The following is a 20,408-nucleotide window of genomic DNA, read 5'->3' as shown; positions in this document are numbered from 1 at the left end:
AAAAGTTGGCTTAAAACTCAACATTCAGAAAACTAAGATCATGGCATCTGGTCCCATCACTTCATGGGAAATAGATGGGGAAACAATGGAAACAGTGAGAGACTTTATTTGGGGGGGGGGGCTCCAAAATCACTGCAGATGGTGACTGCAGTCATGAAATTAAAAGACGCTTGCTCCTTGGAAGAAAAGCTATGACCAACCTAGACACCATATTAAAAAGCAGAGACATTACTTTGTCAGCAAAGGTCTGTCTAGTCAAAGTTTGTTTTTCCAGTAGTCATGTAAGGATGTGAGAGTTGGAACATAAAGAGAGCTGAGTGCAGAAGAACTGATGCTTTTGAACTGTGGTGTTGGAGAAGACTCTTGAGAGTCCCTGGGACTGCAAGGAGATTTTAAGGAACTAGTCAATTTTAAGGAAATCAATCCTGAATATTCATTGGAAGAACTGATGCTGAAACCCCAATACTTTGGCCACCTGATGTGAAGAACTGATTCATTGGAAAAGACCCTGATGCTGGGAAAGATTGAAGGCAAAGGAGAAGGAAATGACAGAGAATGAGATGGTTAGATGGCATCACCGATTCAATGGACATGAGTTTGCCTAAGGTTTGGGAATTGGTGATGGACAGGGAAGCCTGGCATGGGGCAGTGCATGGGGTCACAAAGAGTTGGACACGACTGAGCGACTGAACTGAAGTGAAGTGAGAGGAGGCTTGACGTATTCAAGCAAAAGGAGACCCTCGGGCTGAAGGCAGACAAGGAATCCAGATGAAGTTAGGGGTGGGGGCAGGCATGCAGCACTTTGCAGCCATGGGGAAGAACTTTGGACTTGATGCTGAGTGTTGAGGGAAGCCGTTGATGAACAAATTTACCACACAAGAGCTTCTGGCATTTGATTTTACCCAAAGGGGTAAAAGGTAAATTATGTAAAGAGAACAATTTGATATCCATGCATGGCAGGTTCCAGAAAAGCTTTCTTCATGGGTGACTGTGACCGTTTAGGAAAAGATTAAGCTGTGATCCTTGAATAGCAGCCAAACCCTCTCTTCCCGCCGCCATTGTAATTGGATGGCCCCAGACAATTTATCTTGATCCAGCAAATCATTTGGCATTTGTCCTTATAAACAAGACAGAGATGTGACCTGGATGATAGAGATGCAGATTTAAAATTGAACAATTTTGATAAAGTAGAGGCAATCTCTGTGGGGGCATCCCAAAGCTCCATTCTTAGGCTGCCTGGTATTGTCATGAGTCCCGTGAATGGAGACAGCAAAGCTGCTTTTACCCTGCAGATGGCTGCTGGCTGAGAGGCAGCTCCAATACAATGGGTGATGAAGCAGATTCAAGGCAGCCTTGACAGATTGTAAAGCTGGGTTGAAACCAACAAGATGAAATTCACCAGGAATGAGTGCTAAATCCTGTGTTGAGGTTGTGAAAAAAAAATTGGTTACATAACAATTAGACAGGGGAAATATGAATAGATGGAAATTTGTGAGAAAGAAAGGAAAAGGGATAGAGGAAGGGAGGAAGGAAGGGAGAATGAGGGAAAGAGGAAGGGAAGGAGGGAGGGAAAGAGAGAAAGAATCAATCAGGTGGTTTTGTTCACAAGCTCATAATTATGTGTCCTTGTCAGGAGAGCCAACAAGGCACCTAACCAAGAAAAAAGCTTGACCTCTGAGGGATGGGGAGTTCCTTACCCTAAGTGTCCAGGCCCCTTCAGGGCACCATATTGTGAGAAAGAGAAGGTGACAAGCAAGAGAAAATCAGAAGAGGGATACAGATTAGTGAGGATTTGACCAAGTTGAATGGTAAAGATGACCAGAAACAGGAAAGAAGGAGAGATTGGTGGGTGCCAGGGCAAGCTTCCAGTGTGGAATTCATACGTGCAGTTCTAAGCATTTGGTTTGCCCAGGGATGAATATACTACCGGGCAGTGGTGAGCCTCACCCTGAGGGTGAACCTCACCCTGAGCCAACAGCAACATCTGTTGCGCTCCAGTAAAGCACCCTTTGCATCATTATCTCTTTTAATCCTTACAATAATCCTACAAGGCAGAGATTACCACAACTCTCATCTTAAAGGAAGGCTGTGGAGCAGAAGGCTAAGGAACTTGCTTAGAACTCAAGAGGAGGAAGAAGCTAGACAGAACTCGGACCGGGATTATTCCCAACGGGACTGCACCCTACCTTCCCAGCACCGCGCAGGTTGTTTGTGCGGAGAGGACCGCGCAGTTCTTGACAGTTTTTGGAGACCCTCATAAGCAACTCTTTGTGTTGTAAGCAACAGCAATTCTCCCTCCCCAAATTTTGCACCCAATTTTGAGGGCTCTGGAACTCCGAGAACCCCAGTGGACTGACCCTATTCGCTACACTCCCTTGCAGCCGGGGGTCTGGGCGCGCAGCAGGGGCTGCGGAGTGGGCTGCGGGCATCGAGGGGGCGGCGCCCGGAGGCCCGCGGGGTGGGGCGCCGCCTGCAGGGGGCGCTGGCGGCGGCTCCGGGCGGAGACAATCGCGCTGAGCGGCCACCGCAGCCAGAGCGGGAGCCCGAGCCGCGCGGCGCGGCGCTGAGCTGGGGCTGAGCGGGGCCGGCCGAGCGGGGCCGGGCGGGAGCCATGGGCCGCTAGGGCCGGGCCGAGCCCCGCGATGCCGCCGCCGAGTGGCCCCAGCGTCCTCGCGCGGCTGCTGCCGCTGCTGGGGCTGCTGCTCGGCGGCGCCTCCCGGGCTCCCGGCAAGTCGCCGCCGGAGCCCCCCAGCCCGCAGGGTGAGTCTTGGTCGGGAGGGGCACTGATCCTGGGCCTGCGTACCCCTCCTACCCTCGATCGGGACCCGCCCGCCAGCCGCTTCTTCGCGGCGCTTGTGAATTGAGGGGTATTCTATTCCCTGGATTTGGGTGGGGGGAGCTAGGCGACCTGGGGTCGTCGCTTACGGGGGAGAGGAGGGAGAGAGAGGCAGACCGCCGGACGGGGGTCTCGGGGAGGCACAATGGGGAGGGCCGGGGTCCCCAGGCTCCGTGCCACCGCCCCCTCCTGCCTTGTTTTTCTCCCTCCTGGTCCGCGAGGCGCTGCTGCCAGAGCCATTGTCTATCGGAGACACCCGCCCAGGGGCGGGCTGGGGCGGGCGCCCGCTCCGCAGCCCCCAGCGGGTTCCTCGCTCCCGACTCCCGCTGGGTTGGGGGCGCAGGCAGCGGCTGCCACCCTGGGCCCGGACGGGGGCTGGGCGCCTGGAGCTGGGTTTGAAGGGAGGAGGTGAGAAGGGGGAGTGGGTGAGGCGGTGGGCGGATTGGCTGCTCGAATGGGGTTCTTCACCCTGGAGCCTAACTGCCCCCCGCCGGCCCCAGGTTCAGAATTTGGGGTGCACCAAAGAAACGCCGATTGGCCCGTGATGGAGGAGGGGCTGCAGTTGGGGGGCTGTCTGGAAAAAGGGGTACGTTGATTCCCAGCTCAAGGCGCATGGCAGGGCTGTGGTTGGTGGAGGAGCCATGCTGAGCTGGCTAACTGGCTGTGGGCAGTGTCGGCTGGAAGGGCAGGTGCCTGGGTCCCCGTCCAGGAAGCCTTCAGCCACTCCTGCCCCAGCCCGCCCCCAGCTCACCCCCTCCTCCTCTTACCTCTTCATCGCAGTGGAGGAGACCCTCCCAGCGCCTCACGGGCCCAGGTGTGAGGTGGGGGTGGGGTTGGCTCCTGCCGCGGGAGAGGGTGGGAAGGCTAGACCATGACTCCCTACCGATGCCAGGGTTCTCAGGGGTGTCCACCCCACCCCAGCCCTGCGCCTGCCTCCTAGTCCCTGACCCCCACCCCCCCCACCCCAGCCACTGTCCTCCCCACTCCTGCCTCTGAGCCCCATCCCAGCCTGACATGGTGCTCTCTACTCTTTGCCTTTCCATCAAGGAGCTGGCAGGAAAAGCAGGGGGGTGGGTGGTGTCTGGATGAGGGAAGTAAGGTCCGGATGAAGGGAGGGGGTCGGATTTCCTCCTGGAATGAGGCAGGGCTGAAGCCTGGACAGGCGGATCCTGGGTGGAATGTCAAGCTTTGAGGAATGGGGAAGGATCTCCCTGGCCTCAGTCTCCCCTGCTCTCTGCAGGGGTGGAGGCTCTGATGGGTAGGAAGGGGCCCTGTTTTTTCAGGAAGCCTCTTCCTCAAGAGCTGCACACCTGAGGAGGGAGCCCAGGGAATTGGCTGGAAATGAGCCAGAAGAGGGGGTTCTCCCAGGTTGCTGGCTAGGGGCCCAGGTTGAGGAGAAAGGGGGACTCTGCTAGGCACCTGCCCATCCCCTCCCCAGCTTGGCATTGATGCCTCCTCACGCCTTACCTGCCCACCCCTGTCTTATTCCCTAGGACCCCTTCCCTTTTCTGAGGCTCTGGCCCTTGAACCCAAGGCATTCCTTCAAATGACCATATTCCAGACTCCCAGGTCCCTTCTTCCCAGCTGCTCCATCCAGCTGCTCCTAACCCCGGGTAGGGGTGGGGAGCCTGCAGCCCCTCTGGCTTCTCAGAATTCCTGCTGGGTGGTGGTGGGGAGAGGGGGAGCGTGGACAGGCTCAGTACCCAGGAGAACCAGAAAGCAGGAAAGGGTCGAGTGCATGCACACCCACCCTCTGAGCTGGGCTCTGGCCTGGGAGGCGAGAGGGAGGTGGGCTCAGGCGAACAGCTGGACGGGATGCCAAGGGCAGGCGTGGCGCTGGCCCTGGGGTTGGTTGAAAGCCTGAGACGAGACACCTGTCGCTGTTGCGTGTCAGACTCCACGTGAGGCCCCATGACCTCCTCGTGCCCTGCTGCCCTCAGTTCCGGGCTCGGCCTTCTGCACCTGGACTCTCGTAGGTTTGTGTCTAGCACCCCGCCCACTCCCCCGGGGCCCCCACACTGCGGCCTCTGTACCTTTTCAGGCAAGATACCTACTCCCATTCTTAGCAACGAGAGAGGGGTGAGGATGTTCTTGAGGAAGAACTGCGCCGAGCAGGAAGGGGTAGTTAGCGCTGTGGGTCAGAGAGGATGCTGCAGAATCCATGAGAACTCTGGCCTGGTCCCTCCTCTGTCAGCCCCTCTGAGCTCAGGACACCTGCAGGCCCATCCCGGCCAGACCATCCTGGGGCCAGGGGCCAAGGTGGCTGCAAAGAAAGACCTAGACTTCATTTCCAAGCCCCCTCCATACTGGTTACCCTTGGGCCTGTGTCGGCCCCCCAGATCTCCTTCCCCTTGCCAGGGCCCCAGCTCGCTGCCCATCTCCTGGGAGGAATGAGGGCGTTGCCATGGTGACTGGCTGTAGCTGACCAGCTGGGAGGGGGCTGGCAATCCCTGTGAGGGGGAGGGGTCAGGGGGTACTTGTTGGAGCTCAGGGGTTGTGTGAGTCCCTAAATCTGAAAGGAGACAGGCTCATGCACAGGATTCTGGGAAGAGGCTGAATGATGGGAATGGCCAGCCTGCTGGTGTCCCTTTCTCGGGTTTTTTCTTGAGAACCCAAACTCTGCCCCAGCCCCTCTTCCTCCCTTCCAAATGACTGACTCTTGAGGGCTTTCCTCTCTGCTCCACCTGCAGATCCCTGGTTTGCCGGTTCTTCATCCTTTCTCAGCTCTCCTTCCCTCTCCTCTCCCTGACACCACCCCCATAGAGTCCAGTGGTTAAGGATCTGGGTCTAGAGACAGACTCCCAGGTTTGGATCCCAGATCTCCTGCTTAACTGCAGGGCAAGAATCTAAACCCTTTGAGCCTCAGTTTCCTTAGATATAAAATGGGCTACAAGCATATTTTATTGGGTCTAATGCATCACTGACTGTAAGATACACATTATTTATTTCATGTGCCAGCAAAAAAAAAAAAAATGCTGCCGGATTACAATTATGATATCATCAATCTTAGGCACAGCCTGAGTTCAGAATGTTAAAATGTCAAAATGTGCATGTGTTAGACTTGATGAAATATGTTAATAGTACTGCCTACCTCACAGGCTAATGTGAGGTTAACAGGAGGGCTCTATAAATGCTGGCTCATAATACCTTGTCTAGCCTGGGTCCCAAAGCCACTCCCAACCACAGCGCCCTCTTCTGATCTTGAGGCTCCCCCTGGGTTTCTCATCCCCCCTCCCTCCTCCTTACTCCCCTCACCCGATCTTGCCCACAGAGATCCTGATCAAGGTGCAGGTGTATGTGAGCGGGGAGCTGGTGCCCTTGGCCCGGGCCTCAGTGGATGTGTTTGGAAACCGGATGCTGCTGGCTGCCGGCACCACGGACTCAGAGGGCGTGGCCACACTGCCCCTCAGCTACCGCCTGGGCACCTGGGTGCTGGTTACTGCTGCCCGCCCTGGCTTCCTCACCAACTCTGTGCCCTGGCGTGTTGACAAGCTGCCCTGTGAGTGCAGGGGCAGCTGGAGTGGGGGGGGGGGAGCAGCTGACCCCATCAGCCCCTTCCCAAAATAGCTCTTGGGGGCGGAGGGGCAGGCTTTCTAGCAGTTGCTGCCTGGGCTGGGGTATGCAGAAGGGGCTGAGAGGATGAAGTCACTGGGATTCAGATGGTGGGAGTGCCTGGCCTGGGGGAGGGGGCTTTCTCTGAAGCTGACAGGCCACCCCTCCTGCAGTGTATGCGTCAGTCAGCCTCTACCTGCTCCCTGAGCGGCCGGCCACCCTCATCCTCTATGAGGACCTGGTGCACATCCTCCTGGGCTCTCCTGGTAAGACTCTCCCTTCTCCAGTCCCCTCTCCTCCACCCACTCCAGCCTCCCTTCCCTCTCCCTGACCTGGGTATAGAGTGCTCCCCTCTGCCACAGTTTGGCTGGGTGCCCTTGGGCGAGGCACTTAACCTCTCTGAGTCTGTTAGTTCCTCAGTAAGATGTGAATATTGATAGGATCTATGTTGTCAAATTGAGCTAAGGGTTAAATGGCATCAGGCAGGTGAAAAACAGCACAAAAGGTGGTCAATTAATACCTGCTGTTTGGGGGGCTTCTCGTGGTTTCTGTTCTCCCTCTTCTCCTACCATTAGAATTCCCACTTCCTGCCACCTTGTCTTCAGTGGATCTACAGGCACTTCTTGTGCACCTACTGGGTGCCTGACTACGTTCAATACTAGGGTCAATCCACAGACACAGAACACCTATCAAGTGCGAGGCCTGGAGCAATCCTGCAATGGAACTTGTCCACCCCTAGACTTTCGGTCTCACCCAGTTGATACTTGCTGCAGCCCCTGTGCTGTGCCAGGTACTGTGTGCTGGGGGATAATGGTGAGGAAGAGCTAACTGGCTCCTCGCCTTGTGGAGTTCACTGACAAACAGAAAGACAGAACATTGCAAACCCTGAAATAACTACAGAGTAGGCAGGGCTGTGGAGTGGAGGGCAGCTGCATTCACTACTGAGAGGACCTTCACGTGGGACAACGGCAGGGTGAGAGGATCTGGCGAAGGGAGCTGTGGGACAAGTGGCTCATGAAGAAGGAGCAAAGGCACCTTCACTGGAGCGGAATCGAGATTCAGGGGCAAGGACTTCCCTGGTGGTCTAGTGGTTGAGAATCTACCTTCCAATGCAGGAGATGTGGGTTCGATCCCTGGTCTGGGAACTAAAATTCCATATGCCATGGGGCAACTAAGCCCATGTGCTCTAGAGCCTGCATACTGCAACTAGAGAAAGTCCACACGCTGAAACGAAGAACCCATGAGCCACAGCAAGACCCAGCATAGCGCCCCCCTGCTCCCCCCAAAAATAGATGCAGGGGCAGAAAGGGACTGTAAGGGTGTTCTGGTCTGGCTGTACAGGAGGGGTGCCTGGTGTAGACTGGTTGATGCAGCCAGGCAGAGGGTAGCTTCCATCTGGCTAGTACTGGGGAGCCAATGTGGGTTCTGAACGGGGTGCCTCCCCTCCCCAATTTATATTCTTAGCTTGAATCCTTATCTCCACATTACTCTTGTATGCTCGTCTCCTTCTCTCTGATCCCGAACCAGAGGCTTCTAAAATGTCTTTGGAGGTTTCTAAAATGCCAGAGGAAGCCTTTATTGCCCCCTAGCTGAAAGCCCTCCCACGGCTCCCACTGCTTTCAGTAGAAAACCTAGACTCTTTCACAAAGCTGGCAGCGCCCTCCATGAGCCTGTGTGCTGCTGGCTGCCTTGCTTGCCTCCCACTCCAGTCACCTGTCTTCCCCCAACCAGCCAGTCGCCTCATGCCCCAGGCCTTCCTCCTGTCAGTCCTCTGAGAAGTCCCTTCCCACTTTCTTTCCTGCCTGAGTCTTACTCACCCTGCAGGGCTCCATAGACTATTTCCAAAATGGGCAGGGCAAGCTCCCCTTGCACCCTGCTATTTCAAGAAGGAGGCAGGATGTTATGCTGAGTGAGGGGAGGGGTCCTGGTACCCGATTGCCTGGGCTTCGATCAGGCTCCAGTGACCTTGGGGAAGTTACTGAACCTTTCCTGCCTCTAATTCTGCATCTTTAAAATGGGGCTGATAATAAAGGCACCTACCTCAGGGGCTGTTGTGCTAATTACAGGGGTTAATGTAAGTAACTTGCTTAGAACAGTGCCCAGCATATCTTAAAGCTTAGTAAATGTTAGCTATTACCATATTATATTGGAATATTATTTATACATTCCCTCTGCTTCAAGACAGACAGACAGACACACAACCAAAACCTAAGTTGTTAAATGCAGGAGCCACATGTAGCTATTTAAATCTGAATAAATTAAAAATTCATTAAACTTCTTAGAGTTAAAAATAAATGCAGTTCCCCAGTCCCACTAGCTACGTGTCAAGTACTTAACAGCCCTGTGTGTCTAGTAGTTACTGGAGCAGATTTCAGGGCCCTGCCCCTTCAAAGTTACCATTCTAAGCCTGCCCAGTTCTCTCCCCAAGTTACCACCCTCCCTGGCCTTCCCACGTGTTCTGATCCATTGGCTCCCCTTCTCCTTAGATCAGTGGTTCACAACCTTTCTGGCACCAGGGACTAGTTTTGTAGAAGTCAGCTTTTCCACAGACCGGGCTTGGGGGTGATTTCAGGATAATTCAAGCACATTACCTTTATTGTGCACTTTCTTCCTAATCTAACACCACTGCTGATCTGACAGGAGGTACTGTCCATGGCCCGGAGGTTGGGGACCCCTGCCTTAACTACTTGCTTTCTGTTCTGGTCTCTGGGGCAGCTTGTACCTGGCCAGGCCACTGCAGCCCTTCTCTCCATTCCAGGTGCCCGCTCCCAGCCCTGGGTGCAGTTCCAGCGCCGGGCTGCCCGCCTGCCTGTCACTTCTACCTACAGCCAGCTCTGGGCTTCGCTCACACCTGCCAGTACCCAGCAGGAAATGCGGGCTTTCCCTGCCTTCCTGGGCACGGAGGCCTCCAGCTCAGGTATGCTGGGTGCCAGCCACAGAAGGGATTCCGCCCCCCATCCCCCACTGCGCCCTGCCACCACCAGGACTTAGCCCTCAGCCCTTGTGTCCCCTTCCTGCAGGCAACGGCTCCTGGCTGGAGCTGATGCCCGTGGCCGCTGTGAGCGTGCACCTGCTGGCAGGTAATGGGACAGAGGTGCCGCTCTCAGGCCCCATTCACCTATCCCTGCCAGTGCCCTCAGAACCTCGTGCCCTCGCCGTGGGCACCAGCATTCCAGCCTGGAGGTTCGACCCCAAGAGTGGTGAGTACCTGGGGTGTGTGTGTGCAGGTGCTAGAGTTTGGGGAAAAAAAGTGGGACTTAAGTTGGGGACACTGAGTTTGCTGAAAGCCCTGCCTCTCCCAGGGCTGTGGGTACGCAACGGCACAGGTGTGATCCGAAAGGAAGGCCGGCAGCTCTACTGGACCTTCATCTCCCCTCAGCTGGGGTACTGGGCAGCCGCCATGGCCTCCCCGACGGCTGGTGAGAGTTGGGGGGGCAGCAGGGACCGGGGGTGGTGGTAGAAGGGGAGGGGGGTAGAGTGGACTCCTTCTGAATGCCAAGAGGGACAGCCACCCTTGGGAATGCTAAGCCCTCGCCTGGCACAGGGTTGGTCACCATCACATCGGGCATCCAGGACATCGGCACCTACCACACTATCTTCCTGCTCACCATCCTGGCAGCCCTGGCCCTGCTCGTGCTCATTCTGCTGTGTCTGCTCGTCTACTACTGTCGGTGAGTGCCCCCTATCCCCTCCCACCGCCTCCCGATGCCCAGGCCCCCTCATCCCAGCCATGGCCTGAGGCCTGCTCCATGCCTGGTCTTGAGCCAGGTGCTGGGGCCCCAGAGATGCATAAAACACCACTGGGATTCTTAAGGCGCTGCCAGGAAGGCACTGCATATGCATATGTAAAGACGAAAAGACTGGTGACTTCAGAGAAGTCCGGGAGAGGAGGCACGAGCTGCAGGCCAGGCCCCTCCAGAGACCATCTGCAGCTGCTTCTACCACCCCAGCCCCCACTTCCAGGGGACCTGAGGCCACACATGCCCCTGGTTGGCCTAGGTTCCTCCCCGGCTTTCACTGTACCTGCCATGAACCACGGAGTGCGGTTTACCCCGAGGTGGGATCCGGATAGATACTGCTGCCTGCTGGACCTCCCACAGACACTCCAACTCTGTCCACAAACCTCTCCCAGGACCCACCTGGGCTCCCCATCCTCTCTCCTGAGTCCCAGGCATTGTTAGGACCCCTCCAACTATACCCAACCCATCTTCCAACTTCAGGGTCAGGGACCCCCATCCTTTCTGACACCCTGATCTGCCCCCGCGTCTCCAGGAGGCGCTGCCTGAAGCCGCGGCAACAGCACCGCAAGCTGCAGCTCTCCGGCCCCTCTGACGGTAACAAACGAGACCAGGCCACCTCGATGTCCCAGCTCCACCTCATCTGTGGGGGACCCCTGGAGCCCGCGCCGTCGGGGGACCCCGAGGCTCCACCTCCAGGGCCCCTCCACTCAGCCTTCTCCAGCTCCCGGGACTTAACCGCCTCCCGGGACGACTTCTTCCGTGCCAAGCCGCGCTCCGCCAGCCGCCCGGTCGCCGAGCCTACGGGTGCCCGCGGGGGCGAGGGCGCCGGGCTCAAGGGCGCCCGCTCCGTCGAGGGTCCCGCCGGGCTGGAGCCAGGCCTGGAGGAGTACCGGCGGGGGGCCCCGGGGACCCCGGCCTTTCTGCAGGAGCCGCCCTCGCCACCGCCGCCCTTCGAGCACTACCTGGGCCACAAGGGGGCGGCCGAGAGCAAAACCCCCGACTTCCTGCTGTCGCAGTCGGTGGACCAGCTGGCGCGGCCTCCGTCGCTCAGCCAGGCCGGGCAGCTCATCTTCTGCGGCTCCATCGACCACCTTAAGGACAGCGTCTACCGCAATGTCATGCCCACTCTGGTGATCCCCGCGCACTACGTGCGCCTAGGAGGCGAAGCGGGCGCAACGGGGGCAGGAGAGGAGTCGGCCCCGCCCGAGGGCGCGGCCCCCGGCCCCGCACGCCCTTTTCCCCAGCCCGACCCCCAGCGCCCTCTGATGCCAGGCCACTCGGGCGCGGGGGGCGAGGGCGGCGGGGGTGGTGGCGGCGAGGGCTGGGGGAGTGGGCGCGCGGCGCCGGTCAGCGGCTCGGTCACCATCCCGGTGCTGTTCAACGAGTCGACGATGGCGCAGCTCAACGGAGAGCTGCAGGCCCTGACCGAGAAGAAGCTGCTGGAACTGGGCGTGAAGCCTCACCCGCGCGCCTGGTTCGTGTCCCTCGACGGGCGCTCCAACTCGCAAGTGCGCCACTCGTACATCGACCTGCAGGCGGGCGGCGGCGGCCGCAGCACGGACGCCAGCCTGGACTCGGGCGTCGACGTGCACGAGGCGCGGCCGGCGCGCCGGCGGCCCCTGCGGGAGGAGCGGGAGCGCGCCCCGGCCGCCGCCCCGCCGCCGCCGCCGCCGCCCCCGCCGGCGCCCCCGCGCCTGGCGCTCAGCGAGGACACGGAGCCGAGCAGCAGCGAGAGCCGCACAGGCCTCTGCTCCCCGGAGGACAACTCGCTGACGCCGCTGCTGGACGAGGTGGCGGCGCCCGAGGGCCGGGCGGCCACGGTACCCCGGGGGCGGGGCCGCAGCCGCGGGGACAGTTCTCGCAGCAGCGCCAGCGAATTGCGGCGCGATTCGCTCACCAGCCCGGAGGACGAGCTGGGGGCGGAGGTGGGCGACGAAGCGGGCGACAAGAAGAGCCCGTGGCAGCGGCGGGAGGAGCGGCCGCTCATGGTGTTCAACGTCAAGTAGTGCCCGGCCTGGCGCCGCCTCCGGGCCGGCCCCCGCCCCCTCCGCCCGGGCCCGCCCCCAGGGTGCGCGCTCCGGGGGGCCGCGGGGGCCCTCGCCCTTAGCCCCCAGCCCCGCCTGGAAAGGGGCCCGGGGCCCTGCGGAGCTGTCCGGTGGTATGTGCTGGGTAATGTCTTGGGAGGGACCCGTGTCTGCCTCCGAGAGGGAGGTGAGGGAGGGGGGACCAGAACCTCGATGGGAGGTGCTGGGGAGGAGGGCAGGGTGGGGGGAAGCAGTGCCTGTATAAACGTGGCTGTACATAGAAAGCTCTATCGTGGGAAAGCAGGAGGGGCAACGAGGCCTCAGCTGCTAGCCTGAGGGCCGGGAAGGGAGGGGGCGTTCTAGCGGACCCCTGGGAGGGTAGGGGGTGCTGCTTGCTGACTAGCCCACCTCTGGGCTGCGATGTCACAGGGCTGGAGGCTGGGGCGGCTCCGGGGACTAGGGAGTAATGTGATGGGATCACTGTGGGCAACAGCAAATATAAAACTGGTGAGATGAGCTGCTGTGTGTCTTTCTGTGGGGGTTGGGGAATGTGGCCACTGGATGGGGACCCTGGCTCAGGGGCCCCTGGGGAGGGCAGGCAGAGTGGCCAAATCAGACACTGTTAAGAAAGTGTACAAACTTTATTGCAGCACACATACGCACGCGCTCACACACACACGCACACACACCTGTGGATAGGAAGAGCACCTGGCCACAGGGTTGACAGAAATTGGGGGAGGGGATGGCAGCTTGAAACGTGGCTTTTGCCACAGCCCCCCTCACCTTGGCATAGGGGAGGCCTTAGATTGAGGCCCCACCTCCCAGGGTGATGGGGGACTCAGAAGGGGGTCTGGGAGAATGTGGTGGGGGAGAGGTGCTGGGGAGGCCTGAGCAGTGGGGACCCTCTGAGCAGGGTCCTGAGGGCTGCCAAGTGTCTTCAGTCCTCAGGCCCTCCTCACAGCAGCTGTCTTGGTGTCGGGTCCCTCCAAGGAGCGTCCCAGCGCAGGGCCTCCCGATGGAAGCACTTGGTCCCCTTGGCTCCGCAGCGGAAGCCACTGGGACAGCAGTGACGCCTGTCCCCACAACAGGTGCCCTTGATGGTCAGAGTAGGGGGCGAGAGTTGGACGTGGCAGGACCTGGCCCAGGCCTTTACCCAGCCCCTGGGTGAGGGGTGGCACTGACCTGGTGGTAGGGGCAGCAGGCCCAGCCCCCTTGGCTGTCTGGGCAGCAGGTCTGGTTATCGCGGCAGAAGTGCCCCGCCCCACATTCCACATTCCCCGCGCCCACAAGAGGGCCGCTGGCCAGGAGGAGGGCAGGGTGTGCAGGGTCCACCTCCTTCTCACAGGATCGGGCCTTCACATTGCAGGTGTAGCCAGCCGGGCAGCAGTGCTGGCGGTCCTCACAGCACACGGCCTATGGGACACAAAAGGGCCTCGCACTCTCACCCCCACTAACGTCCCCTCCCACCTGAGATGGGGCCCCGCCCTGACCAGGACTGGGCAGGTGGGTACTCACGTGTGGCAACTGACAGCAGGCCCAGGCCCCCCTCAGACTCGGGCAGCAGGTCTGCCCCACTGGGCAGCTGGTGTGCTGGTCACAGCCCATGTCTCTGGGGTGGGACGGGGAGGCCCTGCGGGCAGGCACCTTGTCCAGTCCGGTCACCACCTGGTTCCCCCTCTTACAGTGCCCTCCAGCCACACACGCATAGCCCTTCGGGCAGCAGTGCTGGTGGTCCAAGCAGCAGACAGCCTGGGGAGGTGGCAGAAAAGGGTGGTTTAGGCAGCTACTCTGGGCCAGAGCGCTGAGCCCCTGCAGCCCCCAGCCTGCCTCTCCTGCTCGGCTCCTCGAGCTGGGCATGACTGTGACTGAGCTGGGGTCCCCCGTGGGCTGGGCAGAAGGCAGAAGAGCAAGGCAACAGGAGCCTGGCCATGTGCCCAGGCCAGGACACTGCCCCCCTCCCCTAAATCATCCTCCTCCCCAGGCACCTCTGGGGCAGGACAGCAGCCCCACTCCCCAGACGTGAGTCGACAGCAGGTAGTGGAGGAAGGACAGCTGGTGACGTTATCACAGGGGACATCCCCCTCCACGGCTCCGGGGTCTGGCAGGCTGACGTGGGCTGGGGCTTTCTCCATCCACGGCACCCGGCGGGTCCCCTGTTGACACACACCCTTCTCTGTGTCACACCTAAACCCGGACGGGCAGCAGTGCACGTGGTCCTCACAGCACACGGCCTAGGGTGGCGGGAGAGGGGACAGTGGGCCTGAGGGGACTGGCTGGCGGCTGCTCTCTGCTCAGCACAGGCCACTCCCCATTCCTCGGTACCTGCACAAAAGGGCAGCAGCCCCAGGCCCCAGACTGTAGGCGGCAGCAAGTGTAGTCGTCTGGGCAGCTCACCTCCATGTCGCACTTGACATCCTGCACTGTGAGACAGGTGAGGCAGTGGGTCAGCAGTGGCACTGGGGACCCTCGGGGGTGCCCTCCCTCTGCCAGCTCCACAGCGAGAACCAGATACGTAGGAGGGAAGGTATGGCTCAGGCCACCCCTGGCAGTGATCCTAAGGCGAGGCCCAGTGTGGACAGAAGGGGACTGTCCCTGCTTCAGTCCCTCCAGGCCTGCGGCCGTCTGTCCCCAGCCCCATATCTGTTCACTCCTCATGGTGTAGGTAGAATGGGGTTTGAGGTCTCCCCTGGTACCTGTGTGTGCGGGCAGCTTGGTGAGGAGGTCCGTAGTGTTCTCCTTGGAGAGGCACTTACTCTGGGTCAGGTCACACACACTGTTCTGGGGGCAGCAGTGCAGGTGGTCGGAGCAGCAGATGGCCTGGGTGAGGGCAGGGTCTTTGGGATTTCCAGTCTCCCTGGTGCAGGGAGCAGCCAGGCTGACAGCAGGCACTACCCCAAGTCTACCACTAGGGGGTGGCATGAGTCCTGAGCAGTTAGGCTCCCAGCTGCCAGCCAGCCAGCCCCAACCCTTGGAGTCATTGCTGGGTAGGTAGGTGGGTGTCCAGGCCAGGTGACTGCGGGCACACAGTCCAGCTGACCATAGCCCCTCACTTACATTGGGCATCGGGCAGCACCCATACTTTCCAGTGGGCAGCTTGCAGCAGGTAGAACCATCGGGGCACTGGGACTGTCCATCTGGGCATAAGATCACTGGAAGGGGAGAGAAAGGTGAGGGGCAGCCAGGGTGGAGGGGACAGTCTCTCCAGCTCTCTCCAACTAGGAGTTAGAAAAGGTCTTTCTTCACCCCAGACTCATACCTCCTTACCTGAACTTTTAGTCTTGTGTGCAGGCATCTTCTTAGCCAGGGGGTGGGTGCCTATGGCCGAGAGACAGCGGCCACGAGCCAGGTCACAGGACGTGCCATGGGGGCAGCAGTGTATCTTGTCTTCACAGCAAGAAGCCTGAGAGGAGATGGCCCTGATTCTGTCTTTGCTCCCTCCACCCCTTCCTCTGCCCACACTGCCTTCCCCCTCCACCCTCCGTCTTCCCAAAGTTGTACCTGGGGCATGGGGCAGCATCCCCAGGAGCCATCAGGCATGGTGCAGCACGTGGAGGAGTTGGGGCACTGGAACTGTTTGTCGGGGCACTGGACGGCATCCAGGGGCTTGGTATCTGTAGACAGGATGACCCAGGACTCCGCCCAGTCAGTGACTATCATTCCCCCCATCACTCAAGGAGCTGCTGGCACCAGCGCCTTCCAGCCCAGCTACAGGAGGATTCAGGGGCTGGCACTAGGGCTCAGGGCTCCCCTGGCTCTCTTAACCCACTGTCCCCCAGGCCAGTCATTGTACCAGCAATATGCCTCAGGGCAAGGGGATCCACTGCCTGGGTAGGCATTAAACCAGTGCAGCTTTTGGGACTTCCCTGGAGTCCAGTGGTTAAGACTTCACCTTGCAATGCAGGGGGTGTGGGTTGATCCCTGGTCAGGGGGCTAAGATCCCACATGCCTCAAACCAAGCAAAACCAAAATAATATAAATCAGAAGCAATACTATAACAAATTCAATAAAGATTTTAAAAACGGTCCACGTCAAAAAAATCTTAAAAAAAAAAAAACATTTCAACTTGGCCTGTCCTCACCCCCACAGTGCTTGGTCCTGGGCCTGGGGTCTTTCATTCTCTTCTGACCCCTCCTCATCCCTCTGTCCAGAGCAGGGTGTGGGGGGTGTTGCTTAGTACAGATGTCATACAAATGAGGGCACAAAGGCAGGAATCAAGGTCACTCTGCTGGCTGGGCTCCTGGATGCTCCAGATTCTTCTGCTCCCACCTCCCTGCCCTCCACCTCCACCTCTGCCGCACCTGATCTTTGGAAGCAGGACCTCCCGTCAGCGCTGCAGTGGAAGCCCCGGGGGCAACAGTGGCGGCCATCCCCACATGACACAGCCTATGGGACACAGAAGTGCCTTGGTTACCGAGGCCCATTTCCCTGGGAGGGTGGGAGAGTGCAGGAAAAGTGTAAATGCAGACCCAAGCTTCTCCACAGACCTAACGGCACCCTCACCTCTGGGAACGGGCAGCAGCTGGAGGTCCCCGAGACAGTGAGGATGCAGGAGTAGCCAGGAGCACAGTGGCCATCGGCCTGGCAGGGTCGGCCCAGACGCTGGCTCAGCACAGACGGCCGCTGGTCCTGGGAAGCAAGACGAGGAGATAAATCGAAGGACTTGAGTCTGGCCCACTCCTATGGCCAATCCAAGAGGCCCGATCCCAGGCTGCCAGCTCTTTGCCTGGGCCGTAGGGCACTCACCGGAACGGGATTGCAGCAGCTGTAGGTGGCTCCATTCGGGTCCAGGCAGCAGGCCACAGGGCAGAGCTGACCGTCTGGACACTGTGTTCCAGCCACCAGCCCTGTCACTAAGGCCACCCAGCTCACCAACGTCCACATGGTCCACCTGCAAAGTGCCAAGAAGCATTTGGCAACTGGCTTAAGCTGAGGCCACCCTTGATTCTGGGACCAGTCACTGCCTCCTGCCGAAGGCCCAGGACCATCTGAGCCTCCACAACAACAGCCTGTCCAGGCAAGAAGATGCGGGGCTTGAGGCTCAGCTTCCTACGTGTGTCCTGTGCGGGGGTCACACGTGCACCAGCGAGTGTACATCCATGAGCATGAATGCTGGCATGCATACGTGAGTGAATCTGTGTCCCCAGTGCATGGCCTAACAGTTGAATCTCTGTGGCTGAGTGTGTGCAGATGTGGGTATGTGAGAGTCCGGAAGATCTGTGGGTTTTGTGGGCCTGAGCTGTGGGGAGGTAAGCCACCTCCATGGGGGTGGGAAAGACATCAGTTGCCCTAGGAAGAAAGAACTGAAGTCTCCCCTTGAAGGAAAGCCAGGGTTTCACTTCCCGAGCCAGTGCCTCCAGTTGCCTCTTCACCCAATGCTGTGTTCACACCTGCCCTCTGCTAAGGCCTGCTGGCAGGGGAGGGGAGGTCACATGATGACATGATCAACCACGGGGTTGAGAAAGTTGTGAAAAAGGAAGCATGATGTTGACGGAGTCTGGGCTGCCTTCCCCAAAGGCCAGCCACCACCTGCCTGCTGACTGTCCCCTCCCCATCCAAAGGAGACGCATAGGCTTGGTCAACCTTTGGGTCACCTGTGCTCCATGGGCCCCCAATACCACCAGGACCTTTCTTTTTAAAATTTTTTAATTAAAAAAATTGGGGGACCATGCCCATGCAGCATGTTGGTTCTTAGTTCCCTGATCAGGGATTGAACCCATGCCCCCTACATTGGGAGCTCGGAGTCTTAACCACCAGACTGCCAGGGAAGTCCCACACCGGGCCCTTTTAGGATCCTCAAACATTCCCACCACCCTTCCCCTCCACCTCTCCCTATCCTGGAGCAGAAACCCAGCTGCATGTAGAGAGCCCATGTGTGCCCACCAGGCTGCCATCCACATCAGCAGAAGGAAGCAAGCCTCATTCTCTGAAGGGGAGTGGCCTTTCACTTCCTGAACAACTCTTCCCCCAAGCTCAGCCAGCCCTGCTAGTTCAATGGGGCAGGCCCAGAAGATCTTACCCTGTCTAGAGGGGCCAAAACAGTCATGTGTGCTGAACCTGTTAGAAGCCAGTGACAACATTCTACATATTTTCTTTTTTTTTTTTTTTCTGTAACAACCATGCAAAGTAGGAATTATTACCTTTACTTTTCTAAGGAGGAAACTGAGGCTCAGAGATAGGAAGTAACCCGCCTATGTCAAATATCAAAACATAGAGATGACAGGCTCTGATGGCTCCAGAGTATATTGGACCTGGGTTCACAAGTGGTACCACGGACAGTGCCTAGGACAGGCCCCCCAAACCCAAGGAGGATAGAAGCCTGGTGTCCAAGCAGAGAAGAGGGATAGAAATGTTTCTCTGGGCAAGTAGACTGGACCCAGACAGAAATGTGGGGTACAGGGGCTGCCTGGATACTGCACATGAGTGCTAGAATGAAGGCCTCAGAAGTTGCTTCCTGTCTTTAGGCCTCAGTTCTCAGTCAGTCTACGGGTGGACACTGCACACTTTGTGTGGCAGAGAATAGCACACACAGGGTCACTCACATCCTCTCTCCCTCACCTGGCTTTCCTCACCGCCCTCTCCCCAACTCAAAGACCACCCCCTGGAGGCTATCTCCTGTACAGGAGAGGCTGAAGAAGACTGGTCCTGGACCTTGGCCCCTTTCACTCTCTTCCCCAATGCCCACAGCTCCCTGGAAAGGGAGCTGGCCGCCCTGCTTTTTAGGAGTCCAATCATAACCCTGCAGACTCGCTGGCCTGCCCTGGCCAGGAGGGATGCCTGTCTGCACACATCTCTGACTACTCAGCACCCTAGTGATTCATTTAGGTACATCCTTCTTCCTGGGTATCCTGGGGTTTGGAAGTAGTGTACGCTTCTACTGAATACACATATATGTACGTGCGCACACACACACTCAGAACCAGAATGGGGAAGAGGGAACCCAGTTCATCTCAGTAGGGTTCCAAGTGGTGACCTCTCACCCCAACCCGACACTGCCACTACAGAGAGGGAGGACACTGCCTCTTCAAGTCCCCAGCTCCGTCATCTTCCACTAGGTGGCAGCCCCCCACTTCGAGTGCCAGGAGAAAGATTTCCCAAAAGGTGAGCCAACCCAACAGCGGAGAGAGCAAGAAAAAGTGGCCGGGGGAGGCGGAAGTTAGCCCCACGAGAGGAAGTTAGAGAGAGTCAGACACATACCAGGGGTTCAATCACCACTCCCAAGTCCCTACTGTCTTTGAGGAGACCAGGTTCACAAGCCCTACTCCCAGCCCTCTGAGCTCGGGGGCCAGGGGCGGGCGCCTCGCTTGCTGCCAGGCGCAGCGGGGACTGCCCACCAGCACCACTACCAGCACCTGCCGACGGGGGCGGAGTCGACTCAAGAACAGAGTGATCTCTGCTTTGGGAGAAGGGGCTGCAGCTTCCAGGGGTGCTGGAGAGAGAGCCCCTTCTAATGGGGGTCACTGCAATTACTGTTTACTCCCACCACCCATAAAACTCCCTCCAGTGCTTCGGAGTTTCTATAAGAGAATCTTTTTTTTGTATCCCCGCTGAAACTCCAGAGGAGCCCCATCTCCCACGTCCCCCAGGCTGGGCCCCTAAGAAGGAGCAAGAGAAGTCCACCCTCCTTACCTGCGTCGGGGTCCGCGATCGCTGGGTAGCAGCGGTCAGGCAGCTCATCCACTTGGGCCACTCGGCTCGATGGCCCACCCACTTCAATTTCCATTGGTCAGGTGTCCGGAATGTCGCACTCCCATTGGCTACTCGTCGACGTAAAGGCGGGGCCAACCTGGGATCCTGTGTTTCTTTTCCTACTCAATTCACTCCCCTCCCTCCTTCCTCTCTCTCCCCAACCCCCCATTTCTAGGGATCATGTGATTGGAGAATCATGTGACGCCCTGGGACGGCTCAGCCTGCTTGCGGGTGCCCGCTGCCTTCTGTTAACCCATCCCGAGAGTCAGCTCCTTTTCGGGGACATTGAGAGCCAAGAGATCTGTCCCTTAGTGGGTGCGTTCAAGAGCATTTAAGGGGTGTCTCTTGGATTTAGAACAGTTGTGCATCCTGTCTCTATTCTGTTCATCCCATGCAGATTTAGTGCTCGGCAGCCGGGCCCCAACGGGGACTGAAGGAGAGTTGTGAGGGCAAGGATAAACAGACCTCAGGTCCTTTCCTCAAGGTGCTCACAGCAGGGGATGGGGAGGGGGTAGGAGAATCGTGTTCCAGGTGCTCCAGGTGTGTGTAGAGAAGAAGTAGTTGGTTAGA

The 20,408-nt window shown here is 58.5% G+C and overlaps 2 protein-coding genes across 2 annotated transcripts; one reads left to right on the top strand and one right to left on the bottom strand.

Moving 5' to 3' along the window:
* The first annotated feature begins 2,500 nt into the window (after positions 1-2,500).
* Positions 2,501-12,668, top strand: FAM171A2 (family with sequence similarity 171 member A2). The gene is made up of 8 exons (XM_069543612.1): positions 2,501-2,760; positions 6,108-6,335; positions 6,562-6,654; positions 9,147-9,305; positions 9,409-9,588; positions 9,691-9,807; positions 9,933-10,059; positions 10,661-12,668. Exons 1-8 carry the CDS (start codon positions 2,643-2,645, stop codon positions 12,132-12,134), a joined length of 2,496 nt encoding a protein of 831 aa, XP_069399713.1. The 5' UTR covers positions 2,501-2,642; the 3' UTR covers positions 12,135-12,668.
* Positions 12,669-12,774: 106 nt separating this feature from the next.
* On the bottom strand, positions 12,775-20,026 carry GRN (granulin precursor). Its single transcript, XM_069543613.1, has 13 exons — positions 19,779-20,026; positions 16,896-17,040; positions 16,653-16,778; positions 16,451-16,535; positions 15,651-15,763; positions 15,417-15,552; positions 15,207-15,301; positions 14,846-14,969; positions 14,475-14,572; positions 14,138-14,383; positions 13,668-13,901; positions 13,335-13,565; positions 12,775-13,245 (listed from the first exon to the last, which is right to left on the bottom strand). The coding sequence occupies exons 2-13, from the start codon at positions 17,031-17,033 to the stop codon at positions 13,108-13,110; spliced, it is 1,764 nt and encodes a 587-aa protein (XP_069399714.1). The 5' UTR covers positions 17,034-17,040; positions 19,779-20,026; the 3' UTR covers positions 12,775-13,107.
* Between the last annotated feature and the right edge of the window lie 382 nt (positions 20,027-20,408).

The sequence above is a fragment of the Ovis canadensis genome, chromosome 11 (genome assembly GCF_042477335.2).
Source record: "Ovis canadensis isolate MfBH-ARS-UI-01 breed Bighorn chromosome 11, ARS-UI_OviCan_v2, whole genome shotgun sequence".
NCBI classification, from domain to species: domain Eukaryota; kingdom Metazoa; phylum Chordata; class Mammalia; order Artiodactyla; family Bovidae; genus Ovis; species Ovis canadensis.
Note: the sequence above shows the minus strand (reverse complement) of the source record. Positions and strands in the feature narration are given on the sequence as shown.

What these genes read in the sequence shown, in the direction of transcription:
- FAM171A2 (XM_069543612.1), top strand. Translation starts at nt 2,643, where the DNA reads ATGCCGCCGCCGAGTGGCCCCAGCGTCCTCGCGCGGCTGCTGCCGCTG. An exon ending in GCGTGTTGACAAGCTGCCCT is followed by an intron (nt 6,336 to 6,561) that starts GTGAGTGCAGGG and finishes CCCCTCCTGCAG; the next exon opens with TGTATGCGTCAGTCAGCCTC. An exon ending in CTGCTCGTCTACTACTGTCG is followed by an intron (nt 10,060 to 10,660) that starts GTGAGTGCCCCC and finishes CCGCGTCTCCAG; the next exon opens with GAGGCGCTGCCTGAAGCCGC.
- GRN (XM_069543613.1), bottom strand. Translation starts at nt 17,033, where the DNA reads ATGTGGACGTTGGTGAGCTGGGTGGCCTTAGTGACAGGGCTGGTGGCT. An exon ending in GATGCTGCCCCATGCCCCAG is followed by an intron (nt 15,553 to 15,650) that starts GTACAACTTTGG and finishes ATCTCCTCTCAG; the next exon opens with GCTTCTTGCTGTGAAGACAA. An exon ending in CCTGCTGTCAGTTGCCACAC is followed by an intron (nt 13,566 to 13,667) that starts GTGAGTACCCAC and finishes TGTGTCCCATAG; the next exon opens with GCCGTGTGCTGTGAGGACCG.